At 45.2% G+C, this 12,126-nt stretch overlaps 1 protein-coding gene across 1 annotated transcript in view; it reads right to left on the reverse strand.

Moving 5' to 3' along the window:
* The window catches only part of PDZD2 (PDZ domain containing 2), a 139,706-nt gene that overhangs the window by 31,361 nt on the left and 96,219 nt on the right, over positions 1–12,126 (reverse strand). The window contains exons 6-8 of the mRNA XM_010563967.1: positions 4,385–4,496; positions 2,324–2,472; positions 1,580–1,699 (exon numbers count right to left, since the gene is read on the reverse strand). Of these exons, the coding sequence (XP_010562269.1) occupies positions 1,580–1,699; positions 2,324–2,472; positions 4,385–4,496 (381 nt within the window). The remainder of the gene's footprint in view (positions 1–1,579; positions 1,700–2,323; positions 2,473–4,384; positions 4,497–12,126) is intronic.

Below are 12,126 nucleotides of genomic sequence, written 5' to 3' on the forward strand. Positions count from 1 at the left end.
ACCACCAGCTCTTTTGTTTTCCTCCGTGAATATAAAGTAGACTAGCACAGTTATGAGCTTCTAGTAATTTGATAAGACAGTATTACCGATTTCTAGAAAGGAAGCATCCTAGCTCCCCTGTGCAACGCAAAATAACTAACTGTTTGCTGTGCAATTATCAACTGCAAAGCAACGTACAGAAAGCAGGAGGATCCTGGCACTCCCCTGCACGGACCCTGCAGTTCTCCCCGCAGCTCCATCAGGTGGGTTGGGAGAAATACGGCTGCAAAGCACAGCGGTTCCCACATTAGCCCACCTTCCCGGAGAAGCACTGCCACTCCATAGCAGAAAACCACCCCTCGCAGATCTACCTAGAGATGAAAAAACCAAGGGCAGACACTTGGCTCCCAGCCACCAACAATGGCGACTCTGTGGAAATACTCTTCAAGTCCCAGGTCTGCACGGAGATAATAAAGCAAATGCTACTGCACAAACTGTACACGGTGCAGCCCCTAACAGAGGTGATCACTCAAAAGGTGGGTGGAAGGCACTCAAAATGGCAGCTGTTTGAGGTGGTTCATGATCACTACTGTGCATGCTCCCAGCTGCTTCCTCATGCCCTGGAGCTAACTGCAGAAAGGCAGGAGAGGGTGATTTATCCCACAGGGAGAAATAATCTAATTCTTATGAGAAAAATAGTGTCAAAAAAAAGTACGTGAAAAATTAAGAAATACTCGCTTGGAAATGTCATGAAAGACCTGAAGGTCCCAAAACAAGGTGAGCTATAGCAATCGTGAATCAATCTACCCAGAGAAGTCACTATTTCTAACTCTTTGCTAAACTTAAAGCACAACAAGGAATTTGTTTTGTATTTGAGCTTGAAAGTCAAAACAAGTCTTTTTAGTCCAAAACATATCCATCTGATGAATTTAAAGAGTATTTCAGAAAAAGAGATGCATATTTTTAGCATGTTTAAATGACATCTCCAATGCTAGTGTGGATTGGATTAGGGAAAACAATATACACCTAGGTTAATGCTTGTCTATTTTCCCTTAGCATTCAGCCAGCTGGTATCTAGCAAATGTGCGAACACATTAGTGAGGGGAGAAAAGAGGACTCTTTGACCTGAGAATTCAGTGCTCTCAGATAAGCAATCAACCAGGAACCTGGCTTTGAGTTTAACGCTTAATTTGCAGTGATTTTTTTTTTAATGTATCCAGATTCCACAGAGATAAAATATGCTTGTCCATAAATATGCGTGCAGACAGATACTCTTCTGTAGCTGCACCAACTTTGCATAAACATACATATTTAGATCCATTATTAATATTTGATATCTTGGTAATGACCACATGCACCAAATCCAAATGAAAGCCACCCCACATCAAGTGCATGACACGAACATCGCTTCCCCCATATTTTGCAGGTGTAACTTTGGCATTTAGATTTGAAAATGGGATTTGTTTATCATTACTGTTGTTATTATTATTATTATTATTGGCTACCTTGAGATCTGCTGGAAGTCCTGGGTATGGGAGACACCTCTTAAATGCCAGCTCTCGCTACATGTGAGAAACCAGCCACATGCAGAAATCCTCACCTTGCCTTGCCCTTTCATCAGGACAATGTTGGAAATGATGGACGGCTGGGTCAGTCTCCATGGAGATTCCACTTGGGCAGCACTGAAGGAACGGGTGGATTTCTTCACGATATGGTAGTCCTAACAAACATAAGCAAACAAGGGAAGTCGCTCTGATTGCTTGGCACAGGCAGTGGGATGTCATACCGGGAAAACTGCGTGTGTTGGGAAATGGCAGGGAGGGATCTTACAGATATATTCAGAAAAATGTTCAAGGGATGAAATCCTAGCTCATTACAGTCAAAGTAAATCTTGCCACAGTAATTTTCCCGCATTTCGCACAGTAGGATCATTTTGTAATGTACCAGTCACAAGTTAAATTAAAAAGATTAAGGCTAGGCTCATGATATACTGAAGTCCTTATCTGCTAAAAAAAAAAAAAAAGCCCACATCATCAAATTATTACAACAAAGAGAGGCAGAATTTTTTTGTTTAAGTCCTCAGATCTCTAGAACTGCAACTCGTAAGATCAGCCTTTGGACTTTCTGGCCACTGCAAGAAGTACCCCCCTTCACCATCCTCAGAGTAAGTAAGCTCTCCATCGGTGGCCAGTGCATCCCATTTTTGTGTCCAGGCCTGGTTTCAGTCCCTGTGATGCACCTACATGCATCTCGTTTTACTACCCTCGCTTCTACGAGCTCCAGACAGGTCTCAAAGGACTGAGCACAGTGAGGTGCTCAGAGCCAGCCCTGCCTTTCCACCCACCTGCCTGGCTCCTGCCGACTCCAGCTGCTGAGGCAGAGAGTGCTTTCTTCCACCCCGGGAATATTTCACTGCTATTTCGTAATTCGATTCACCGTTTTCCACTGTCAGCTCATCGTCTTCTCCCACAGACTCCAAGCGGGATCCGGCACCTAGGGAAAATGACAGAAACACATCCCGCAAACATCTCAGCTTTACCCTCTCGCCAGCACACAATAATCACCTCCTGCAAATCCCAACTTCAACAGTGCCTTAAAACAATGCTACACAGTTCCCAACCGGGCAGTTAGAAGCTAGTTTTGATCATCCTCAACTGAAAACTTCTCCTGCTGTCACAGGTTTTCTACGATCTTTCAGTGATGCTGAACTTCTCGGCGCTGTTGCTTGTGGTAGTAAGAAAAAGCAGAAGATAACTGAGCTGGGAGCTCAGGGACAGAAAAGAAATTCAGCTGTTCTCACCCAATGGCACTTGCCAGTGCACTAAGCTCTCAAGCTTCATTTATTTAAAATTAAAAGACCTGACACTGTAAAAGTATTCATTTCTGGAGGTGTCATGTCACTTTGAGGGAAATTTTTCTGGAATGGAAAAAGGAAAAATGTGCCAAATAAATGCTATTTTCTTTCCTTCTGGCAACGATCATAGTTGTCTTGAAGAGAAGAAGAGTGCACAGTTCAGGTAAGAAACAGAATTATTTGCCTTGAAGGACATCCTGCAATTAGCCGCAGAGTACCCTGCTCCTCACACCAGGGCTCCTCCAATTCTCATTTTCTTCAACATCCCCACAGGACCCCTGGTCACAGCAGTTCCCGCACATTTATCCTTGCCATTTCCCCACCATGCAGGGAAGGGCTGTTAACCCCTATTTTACAGATGAAAACCCAAGGCACAGACAGGCCAAATTCGTGCAAGCTGAATTTCATGACATGGTTTTAAGATTACTTTAAACCGATGTTAAGTTGGAGCTGCCAAAGAAAGGAGCAGCTCTGCTTTCCCGTTATACTCACCGCCCTGTCCTTACTCTGGGGATGGGGCTCACAAGCCACAGGCTGAGGTAGACCTGCCACATCCATAGGCAGAATTTGTACCCACTGCCCAGAGCACAATTTAAACCCGCTCCTTGCTTCGGGGCGTGAAATTACCTCCGGTTTTAAAGCTCCCCTTCCCTGGGCACACAGGGCACTGCTGCTGCTGCACACAGCCAGGACAGCTATTGCTGCAGGACCCGGCATCCTGACACTTCTTTCACTCCCAAACCCTCCTGGTACCTACAACTACTCCTTTCCTGTTACCTCTCCCTCTCTTCTTCTAGGAAAACAAACAGTTATATTTAGTATATATATTCTATACTATATATTATATAGTATATAGTAATTACATATATTCTATGCTTTCTGCCCACCTCTGAATGCAGCTTCCCCTCCCACGCTGCAGCCCAGGCATGGGACCAGGCTGGGGGATGCTCCAGGCTCACCCACAGCCCAGGGGCACCAGCCCTCACAGGAGCCAGGGCTGGATCCCCAGTGAGCCACCAACACACAGCCGCAGGGGCTACAGGCAGAGGAGCTCCCTAGAGAATGCTGAAAATATCTAAGTAAACGGAAATTAAGGCGAACGCAGGAGGGAGGGAGCCTCAGAAACTATCAGGGATGAGAATGCGATCGAGGTCTGCACACAGGTTACTGTTAAGACCTGGGGACAAAGCAACAGAAATTTTGGGGAGTACTGGCCGTAACGGGCATTTTGGTGATGGCATGTTGAAACATGTCCCCCACCTCAGTATCAGAGCACACTGAAATATCCAGGGAATGTAAATGTTAAAAAAAGAGAAAGAAGAGAAAACCAGAAAAAAGAAAGAAGCTTCCAAAATTTTGCTTCATCTTTCTGTCCATAAAGTAGTTCAACTCAGGAGGCTGAATGCTAACATCTTACAGCTGGGATTTTCCTTCCAAATTAGAGTAACATGATCTTCAAAGGAAAGAAATCCTACCTCACTTTTGGGGAGCTAAAATAAATACACAACATAAAAATTCTACTATTGCTATCTTTTATCAACCCAGCTTTACCTTGGGATCGACTTCTGTATTTCAGTATGCCACTCCCCAGAGTTGGACTCTGGTTGTTTCCTTTGGACAATTCTGCACAAGCTGGATCTTGAGACTTCTCAGTTTCCATCACCTAAAAAAATTGAAACGAAAAAAAATTATTTACTTGTAAACAGAGAAGTTGATGGAATTCCTCTCATTTTTACTAAGGGACAGAAAATTCCACCACACATCATCTTTTTTCCCAAAACATGTCATTGTATTAAGCCAGCACACGTTTCTCTAAGTAATTTTCAGCAATGCCTTTGGACATTATTGCAGATCTCACTGATGGGTACAGGTACAGCTCAGTATGGCCAGGGATCCTCTGCAGGGTACCACACTGAGCCCCCAGAGCGCCTCCAGCATCCACGGCACCTCATTCAGGTGCTTCTACATGCATTTTAACAAGATTTTGATGTAGCTTTTATTGCAGTTTGTTCAGCTCAGCAAGCTTCCAGAGACTTCACATCTTTATAGAGAAAACCACTTTAAAAAAGTGTTATTTTATTGTTAGTGTCCAGAGCTGAATGCCAATGCATAATGGATGAAAAGCTAATTTAACAGAAAGTTATAAAGATTATATACCTAAGCACTTAAAAGCCTGGAAATGCTCAACTGAAATTTACATGTGGAATCACAACCCTGCCACCCTCAGTAAATGCACCGAGACAGGAGGAGTCTGTTTACCTGCTGTTTTTGCCTAGATGCAGGTGACAAAATCCTGCTCCCACACTCTGAGGGATGAGCACAACTGCCCATGCACAAAGCCCACAAAGACCTTCCCCAACCCCTGTGTTGTTGAAGACCCCTGAAGACCCCACTCACTGCTTCCTTTACCAAACTACAGCAGTCATTATTTTCCTAGATGTAGGAAAATAGTGATCCTTGACATGCTCCCCATGCACACAGCAATTCTTTTATATTCTCACCCCATCACCCACCACGCATCCTCTGCACAATTATTCAGACAGCTCATGGCAAGGACGACAATTTCCAGTACAACCACTTACTGGTTGCATTATACTTTTAATGTACTACATGAACCGCTGGAAGTCAGTTTAAAAAAAATCCCACCGAAATGACCAAACACTCTTACTGGTAAAATAATTTCTACTTCCACTATTCAAGCTTAGAAATGGCAGAATCTTCCCCAGAACCTGCCTCCCAACTCCCAGCCCCTCTTGTCCCCAAACCAAGAAGGCCAAAGTTTATCTTTTGCATACAGTCTAGACTTCATGATTTCAGTTCAAAGGGTAGGAAACTTTAGGAAACCATAAAACTGGCAGATAACAGGAAGCTGGAATGGAAACTGCTTTTTATGCCTCCACGTTCACCATGAACAGCTACACATAGTTTACACATCCCAGCTAGTTCTTGTTGATTTTTCAAGGCATTGCAGCAACTACTTCGGAGTTCACTTCTAGCATCACATGCTTTGCAGCTTACAGCTCCAGAAAATCAGATTCATTTGAAGAAAATAACTACATCCGCCTGAAAAAAACAGTGCTTATGATTTGGCCATCCTAATGAGGGACTCATTGCAGAAAAGATGTAAGAAATCAGATCCCAAAACCCACCCAAGAGACCCAAACCAACGGTGATTAGACCACAGGCAAAGTATCACAAACTCTCCCTGTGAGAGATAGGGATACCCAGAAGACAGCAGAAGTGTTTGGACGTGAGTCGGGACTTCATGAATCACATAAAGTTACATTGCAATTTACCATACATGTGAAAATACTCTTTATTAAGTGAGAATGCCTCCCTTGTAGAAAGGTAGAAATCATTTGCACAAACACACAAAAATCACATAGCTTGTGGTTTTGAAGGTGTGCGAAACAATCAGTACTCAGGGGTAGTGTCAATTCTGTGGTTGAGAAATATCTGAAGCGTAGGCATAAAGAAAAACAAGAGGGATGCCTCACCGAAGCAGCCAGTTTTGTCAGCATGCTGTTTTAACTACCCTAACAGACACAGATGGGTCCAACCTGACTTTTCTGCAGCTGAGCACAATCCAGCTTGGGTCCGGAGCTATAGAGCTGCTTTGTTTCTGCAGCATGCATGGACATGGGCAATTATACCTGATGAGACCACACAACTCCCACTCCAAAGCTGGACTGCTTCCTCCAACTCAGAGCATGGAAGAAAAAATTGAGTTAGTTTGCAGCAGTGTACAGACAGATGCTGAAATCATCACTGCCACAGCCAACTTCCACCCCAAGCCCAGGCTCAAGGGTGACCCACTCAGTGCATCTTGTGTTTCTACTACACAAGGTTTGGGTTTGGTTTGAAACTTTTTTTCACTTTTATTTATTTTGCCTGTGCAACACAAGCAAAGTATAGATGCATTTTGCAGTTACATAAATTCCCATCTAGTAGGGTGCGAGGAAAAACCAGAGGCAATTGCCACTTGCATTAAAACCGTACACCCTGTTCCTTCACCTCATCACTGCGCAATCCTGGAGGCTGTGAGCCTACAGACAGCAAACCCCCAAATCCCAAGTATGATCCACAGCAGGGCATGTGTGTGCAAACACCAATGCTGGGGAAAGCCTCAAGGCTTCCTGAAATTACATTTTATCCAACTTGGCTTCAGACTACAATAAGAAGTACAAACAGCTAAATTACCTATGTCTGTGTTTATTTCTTCTTTTAGCAAAAATACTTTTCTGACACTAATTATAAACATGTAGGGGAAGACACTCTAGCATTTGCAATGAAGTAGATATTCTTTAAGTTGTTGAGCTTGTCTAATAAACCACCAAGAGTTTTATCCTATTCAGAAAACACTTAAAAATCCAATCCACAAAGCTTGCGAGAACTCCCCGAAGTCATGTGTCTGTAATCTTTGGCTCTCTCGCAACTTAGACAAGAAGAAAAACTCAGCTCCACCTTATTCTTCTGGCCACACGTGAACGTATCGCTTTACTGTCTCGGGTCGGCTGCCTGGATTTAACCATGCCATTTTAATCTTCCTCACTTTCAAGGAAACGGAGCTTATTATTTCAGTTCTGTACGCCTCTTATTAAACTAAACCAATAAATCCTGCCCAACGCCGTCCCAGCGTTAAGGACAAGTGGAGCTTTAACACGCACAGCAGTTTGAAGGGAGATCTAAAAATAGAGCCCATTTTGCCAGTTCATTAAGTAGCTCCAGGATCAAGTGATGGTGACATCTCAATTGATTTCAAAGGAAATGGCACTATCACGGACACACGGTCCTGGCACCGCACCAGGACGAACAACTGCCCCTGGAGTCCTCGCTTGGGCAGAGCTCCAGCAAGACCAGGCCCTTAATTAGGCGAGATGAGGAGCAGGATTATGAAAGTCTGCATTGTTTAACCGCAAACAGCTTGGCAATCGTCGCCGATCTACAAAAACAAGGCGGCACACAGGGGACGATACAATTTAATAAGCAAACCGCTTCACTGCTGCCGCTGCAGAGCTCCTCGGCTGCTGCCTTTCCCATCAGGGAGCCCATCCGACTCCCCACGGCACAGCCTGCCCGCTTTTCTCTGCTGAGGAGTGCCAGCAGCGCAGAGACAAGTTTAACCTGATAGCTGGGGAGCGAAACAGCGAGGATTAGACTGAGCCGCCTGCGGCATGCCAAATTCAGCCCCACCTGCACTGGCAACGCAAGCCCACCGGCAAGTCCGCTGCCCTTCTTTAGAAGAGCAATATGGAAGAGGAACGGCCGTGCCCCTGCACACAGCAACCCTGCACAACCTCCAGGGGATAATTCCTCGTCTTCTGCGGTCCCGACACAGCCACGACAGTTCTTCCTTGAGCAGCGCTACCCCAAACATATTTAATCACGGAGCACCCCAATGCCGCTGTCTGTAGGGCAGCCAGCAGGATGAACCCAGCAAGTGTCCAAGAGGAGCCAGCACCAGACCCTTCAGAGAAAGGTGCAAAACGCCCAATACAAACCTGACTTCACCTGGTCCCTGCACAATGTCTTTCTTCCTAGTCCCTCGAGACTAGCTGATGCCTTAAAGGCTTTAACCTTGCCAAAAGTTTTGGAGATTTTGTTCCAAGACCTATTATAATTGTAGTTGTTCCAGTTGTTTGTGCAATTATTTATCGCTTTATGGGGCACAGCACGCTTTAAGCCTTAAATGTATCTGGTAGGCAGGCAACTCCACAGGCCCCTTTACCTTACACAGAAAGTAAAATACCGTCACTTTTAAATTAGCTCTTTTTCAATTTAATTGAATCCATCTCCCAGGTAAATTACAAACTGCAGCACTATAATTTACCAGAATTAACACTGCAAACGATGCGGAGGACACAGATTGTCTAATCTCGGCCAGCACTGAGTTTTCCATGGCTTACTGCTCTATTTTGGGGCACGCGCAAAGCTTCCTGGATGTTGGGAAGAGCCAGATGAGCCAGGACACACCGCGCCAGGGGCTGCAGCACCCACAGGCACCTTTCCGAAACACAGCACCTCCCAACGCCCAGGGACCTCCCGCGGCTGAACCACGGGGCTCACAAGAAGTCCAAATTAAACCCAGATTTAATCGGTTTTGGTGCAAGCTACAGGAATCCCCTTTCAAAGCGCGCTGCATCGCTGCTCCCCTCTGTCGTGGCACAAAGTCAGAGATCCAAATGGAGCCAGGGATGGAGGAAAAGAGGAGGAACGTCACCTCCATGTCAGCACTAATTCAGTGCTATAACTGGCGTCTTAGAAAATCCTGGTGCCCCGCTTTCTCCCCCAGCGCGAAGCTGCCGGGGCAGACAGCAGCTCTGCGCGTTGGCCAGGCAGGCTCCACCACCGAGGCTCCAGGAGGGCTCCGATTTGGGCTATTAGCACTGCTGGTGAAACAAAGCACTGACCACCTTCCCCAGCAGCTCATCTGGGAATTGCCCGTGCCGGTACCACCGGGTGCAGCCTGTGCTTCCTCCTGGCCGGGCAAAGGGGATGGGAACCTGAGGCCTCTTTTGCCTAATTATAAAGAAAGCGTTGGAAAACTCTCAGTTCATGTGCAGCAGGAGATCAGGAAACCCGACAAACAGTCAAGAACTGGAGCTGCCCTATTTTCTGAATAGGTGGAAACGCCAAATAAACAAAACAAAAGCCTTTAAAGTGGTCTCCAAGAATGTCTGGCCCATCACTCTACCAAATGCCTGCATTCAAGAGCCACCCTAAGCCTTTACTGTAATGCAGTAGTTGCTAGAAAGGGCATTATTGTCAGCTTCAGAAAGTGGTTATTTTTATTGTTCTTTACCAAGCCCATACAGTACTCACACACAAACCTGCACATGGAACGTAACCTGGCACTTAGCAGCACAAAGGCAGCAGCAGTATCTGCCCATGCACCCTCAGCAAACAGACTGGAAACACACTACGGCAGAGCTGAGTTGCTCTCATCTTCTAGAACGCTCTGTTTATTTTGTACAAGACACTCCAAAACCTTCTTCCATGTGTTTGATACCAGGAGCCCCAATGTGCTGACCGTGGCCCAGAGGAGGCTGGCAGGTTCCCAGGGTAGCAGGATCCCAGCTGTGCCGGCTCCAAAAGACTCATTGGTGCAATGTTACATTTATGGTCAAGGCTGCAGTTAAGCAAAGCAGATTTCATTTTCAGGTTTCCAAACAGTCGCTAAAATTAATAATAATGTTTTGAAGAGGCAAAACTTAAAAAATATCCTTTTAAAAAGGAATAAATGCAGGAAATGGCTAATGCAGCTAAGTTCTCCAAGAAACAGATATCACAGACAACACATGCCTTGGAAATAGTAAGACGCTCCCAGCTAAACAGTTCTTAGTCCTTTTTGGACCAGATGACTCTTCTGCAATATGTTATGATTTTCATTAGAAACAGCTTCTAAGCTAAAGGAAATCAAATGCATACATTTCTGAAACGGTGCACAAACAGATCACTGCTGTTTTCTTTTTTATGCTTTATCCTTTTTCCCCCCAAACATTAAAAAAGCATGACACATTTGCATGCAGTTTAGTCGTTGCCCACGAGATGTCTCCATGTGCTGCAGAGCAGTCCCAGAAGATTGGTGCTGGTAAACAGAGGAGACAAACATGGAACTGAAGTTGTGTGAAAGCTGGTCCAACTACTCTTTAATAAATGCTCAGTTCATGGCTTAGCACAAATCTGGAGACCATGCATCATGATGAATAATAAATTGCTTCTGCTTTTTTTTTTTTTTTTGAACGATAACCTTTTTACTCACAGTGAGGGACAAAGCAAGCAGTAAACAGTCCTCAAAATAAGCAACCCTCCTGAGAACGAAGCAAGACCTTCCTAATACCGTCGTCAACCCACAGCTGCAGAGAGCATTCCCATGACACATCTGGTGGAGAGCTTTGGATTTCAGCTCCAAACCCACATTTTATATCATCCTAAGTACACAAGAGGATATGGAGTATGTAAGCATTAAGTGCCTTTCATACCTGAATCAAGGATCTGAAGCCTCATGCATTATATAGGCTACATTTATTCAAGCACAGCCCATCTCGAATGAGTTTTAACCGAGCCCAACCAAGACTGGACTGTGTACACCCTCAAGAATTTGCAGATATACACACTGCAGATGTGATGATACGACATTCACACTAACTTTCAAATCCTACAGCCTTTATCATCCTTCTGTTAATGTATGTGAACCGCATGACTGTGACAGCATCTCTCTTGTTCCAGTGCCATGAGGGGGTTATTTTTAGCTTGTTAAAGGCAGTTCATCTCCTTTAAAACTGGGCAGTTATCCAAACAGCCAAAGGAGAGACAGGCTGTACTGTATCTGTTGCTTTATGGGAAAAACCCTCATTCACAAAAACAAAGACCATGCAGAACCTGTACTGTAGATAAACTTGTGTTTCTATTACTCTGCTGACTTGGCTTTCAAACATATCACAGGGAAAGGGCAAAAATTGTAACTCTGGGCATTGTCTACACTGATATTTATGGTCAAGTCAAAAAGGTTATCTTCCACCAGCCCAAGCAACAGGAGATATTTCAGTTTGTAGGCTGCATCATGTCTACAGGGAACTCTTCAGAGTATTGGCCTCCGGGTGAAACAGCCTTCCCTGGGCTTGCCTTTAACAAGGAGGCAGTAGAAAGTGGCCCAGAAGAGCTGGGAGCCAGCCACAAGGAAGCATGCGACTGCTGCTGAGGAGCTCCCTCCTGACCTGAAGAACACATTCACGTCAATGTCTCCTTGACAGGTGAATTTTAGCACTTGTGAAAAATGCTAATTCAATGACACTGCCCTGCTGAGGGCCTTTCACCACTCTTCCTCCTCCCCAAACTCACGCGATGTGTGCCCACACCTTCCCGAGCCCTTGCCATTGCCGCACCACCACCATCAGCCCATCACTGAACATCCCCCTGGCAATAAGACGGATTGGAATTGCTTATTTTAGTGTGATACAGCTTCTGGAAGCAACACGAGAAGAAGAGCCACATTGGGAGAACAAGATTTGGTCCCCAAATATTTTGTCGTTTTCTCTTGCCCAAATTCCTAACTCCATTTGCTGTAAAAAAAATTGCATTTGGAGTCATTGTAGGACCCAGTGTGTCTGCTCAACTACAGCACGGGTGGAGGGCGCTGCACAGGCACAGGCATACAGATATGCTGGGCAAGACTGTATCTCAGAAAGGTACAGTGCTGCCAGACTTTCAACAAATGCAGCATTTACAGCTGAGCAGCACCTCCAAGCCATGGTAAGGTGCAGCTGGACCCTGCCCTCACCTGCCTCTTCCAA

The sequence above is a fragment of the Haliaeetus leucocephalus genome, unplaced genomic scaffold (assembly GCF_000737465.1).
Source record: "Haliaeetus leucocephalus isolate CR32 unplaced genomic scaffold, Haliaeetus_leucocephalus-4.0 Scaffold174, whole genome shotgun sequence".
NCBI lineage: Eukaryota > Metazoa > Chordata > Aves > Accipitriformes > Accipitridae > Haliaeetus > Haliaeetus leucocephalus.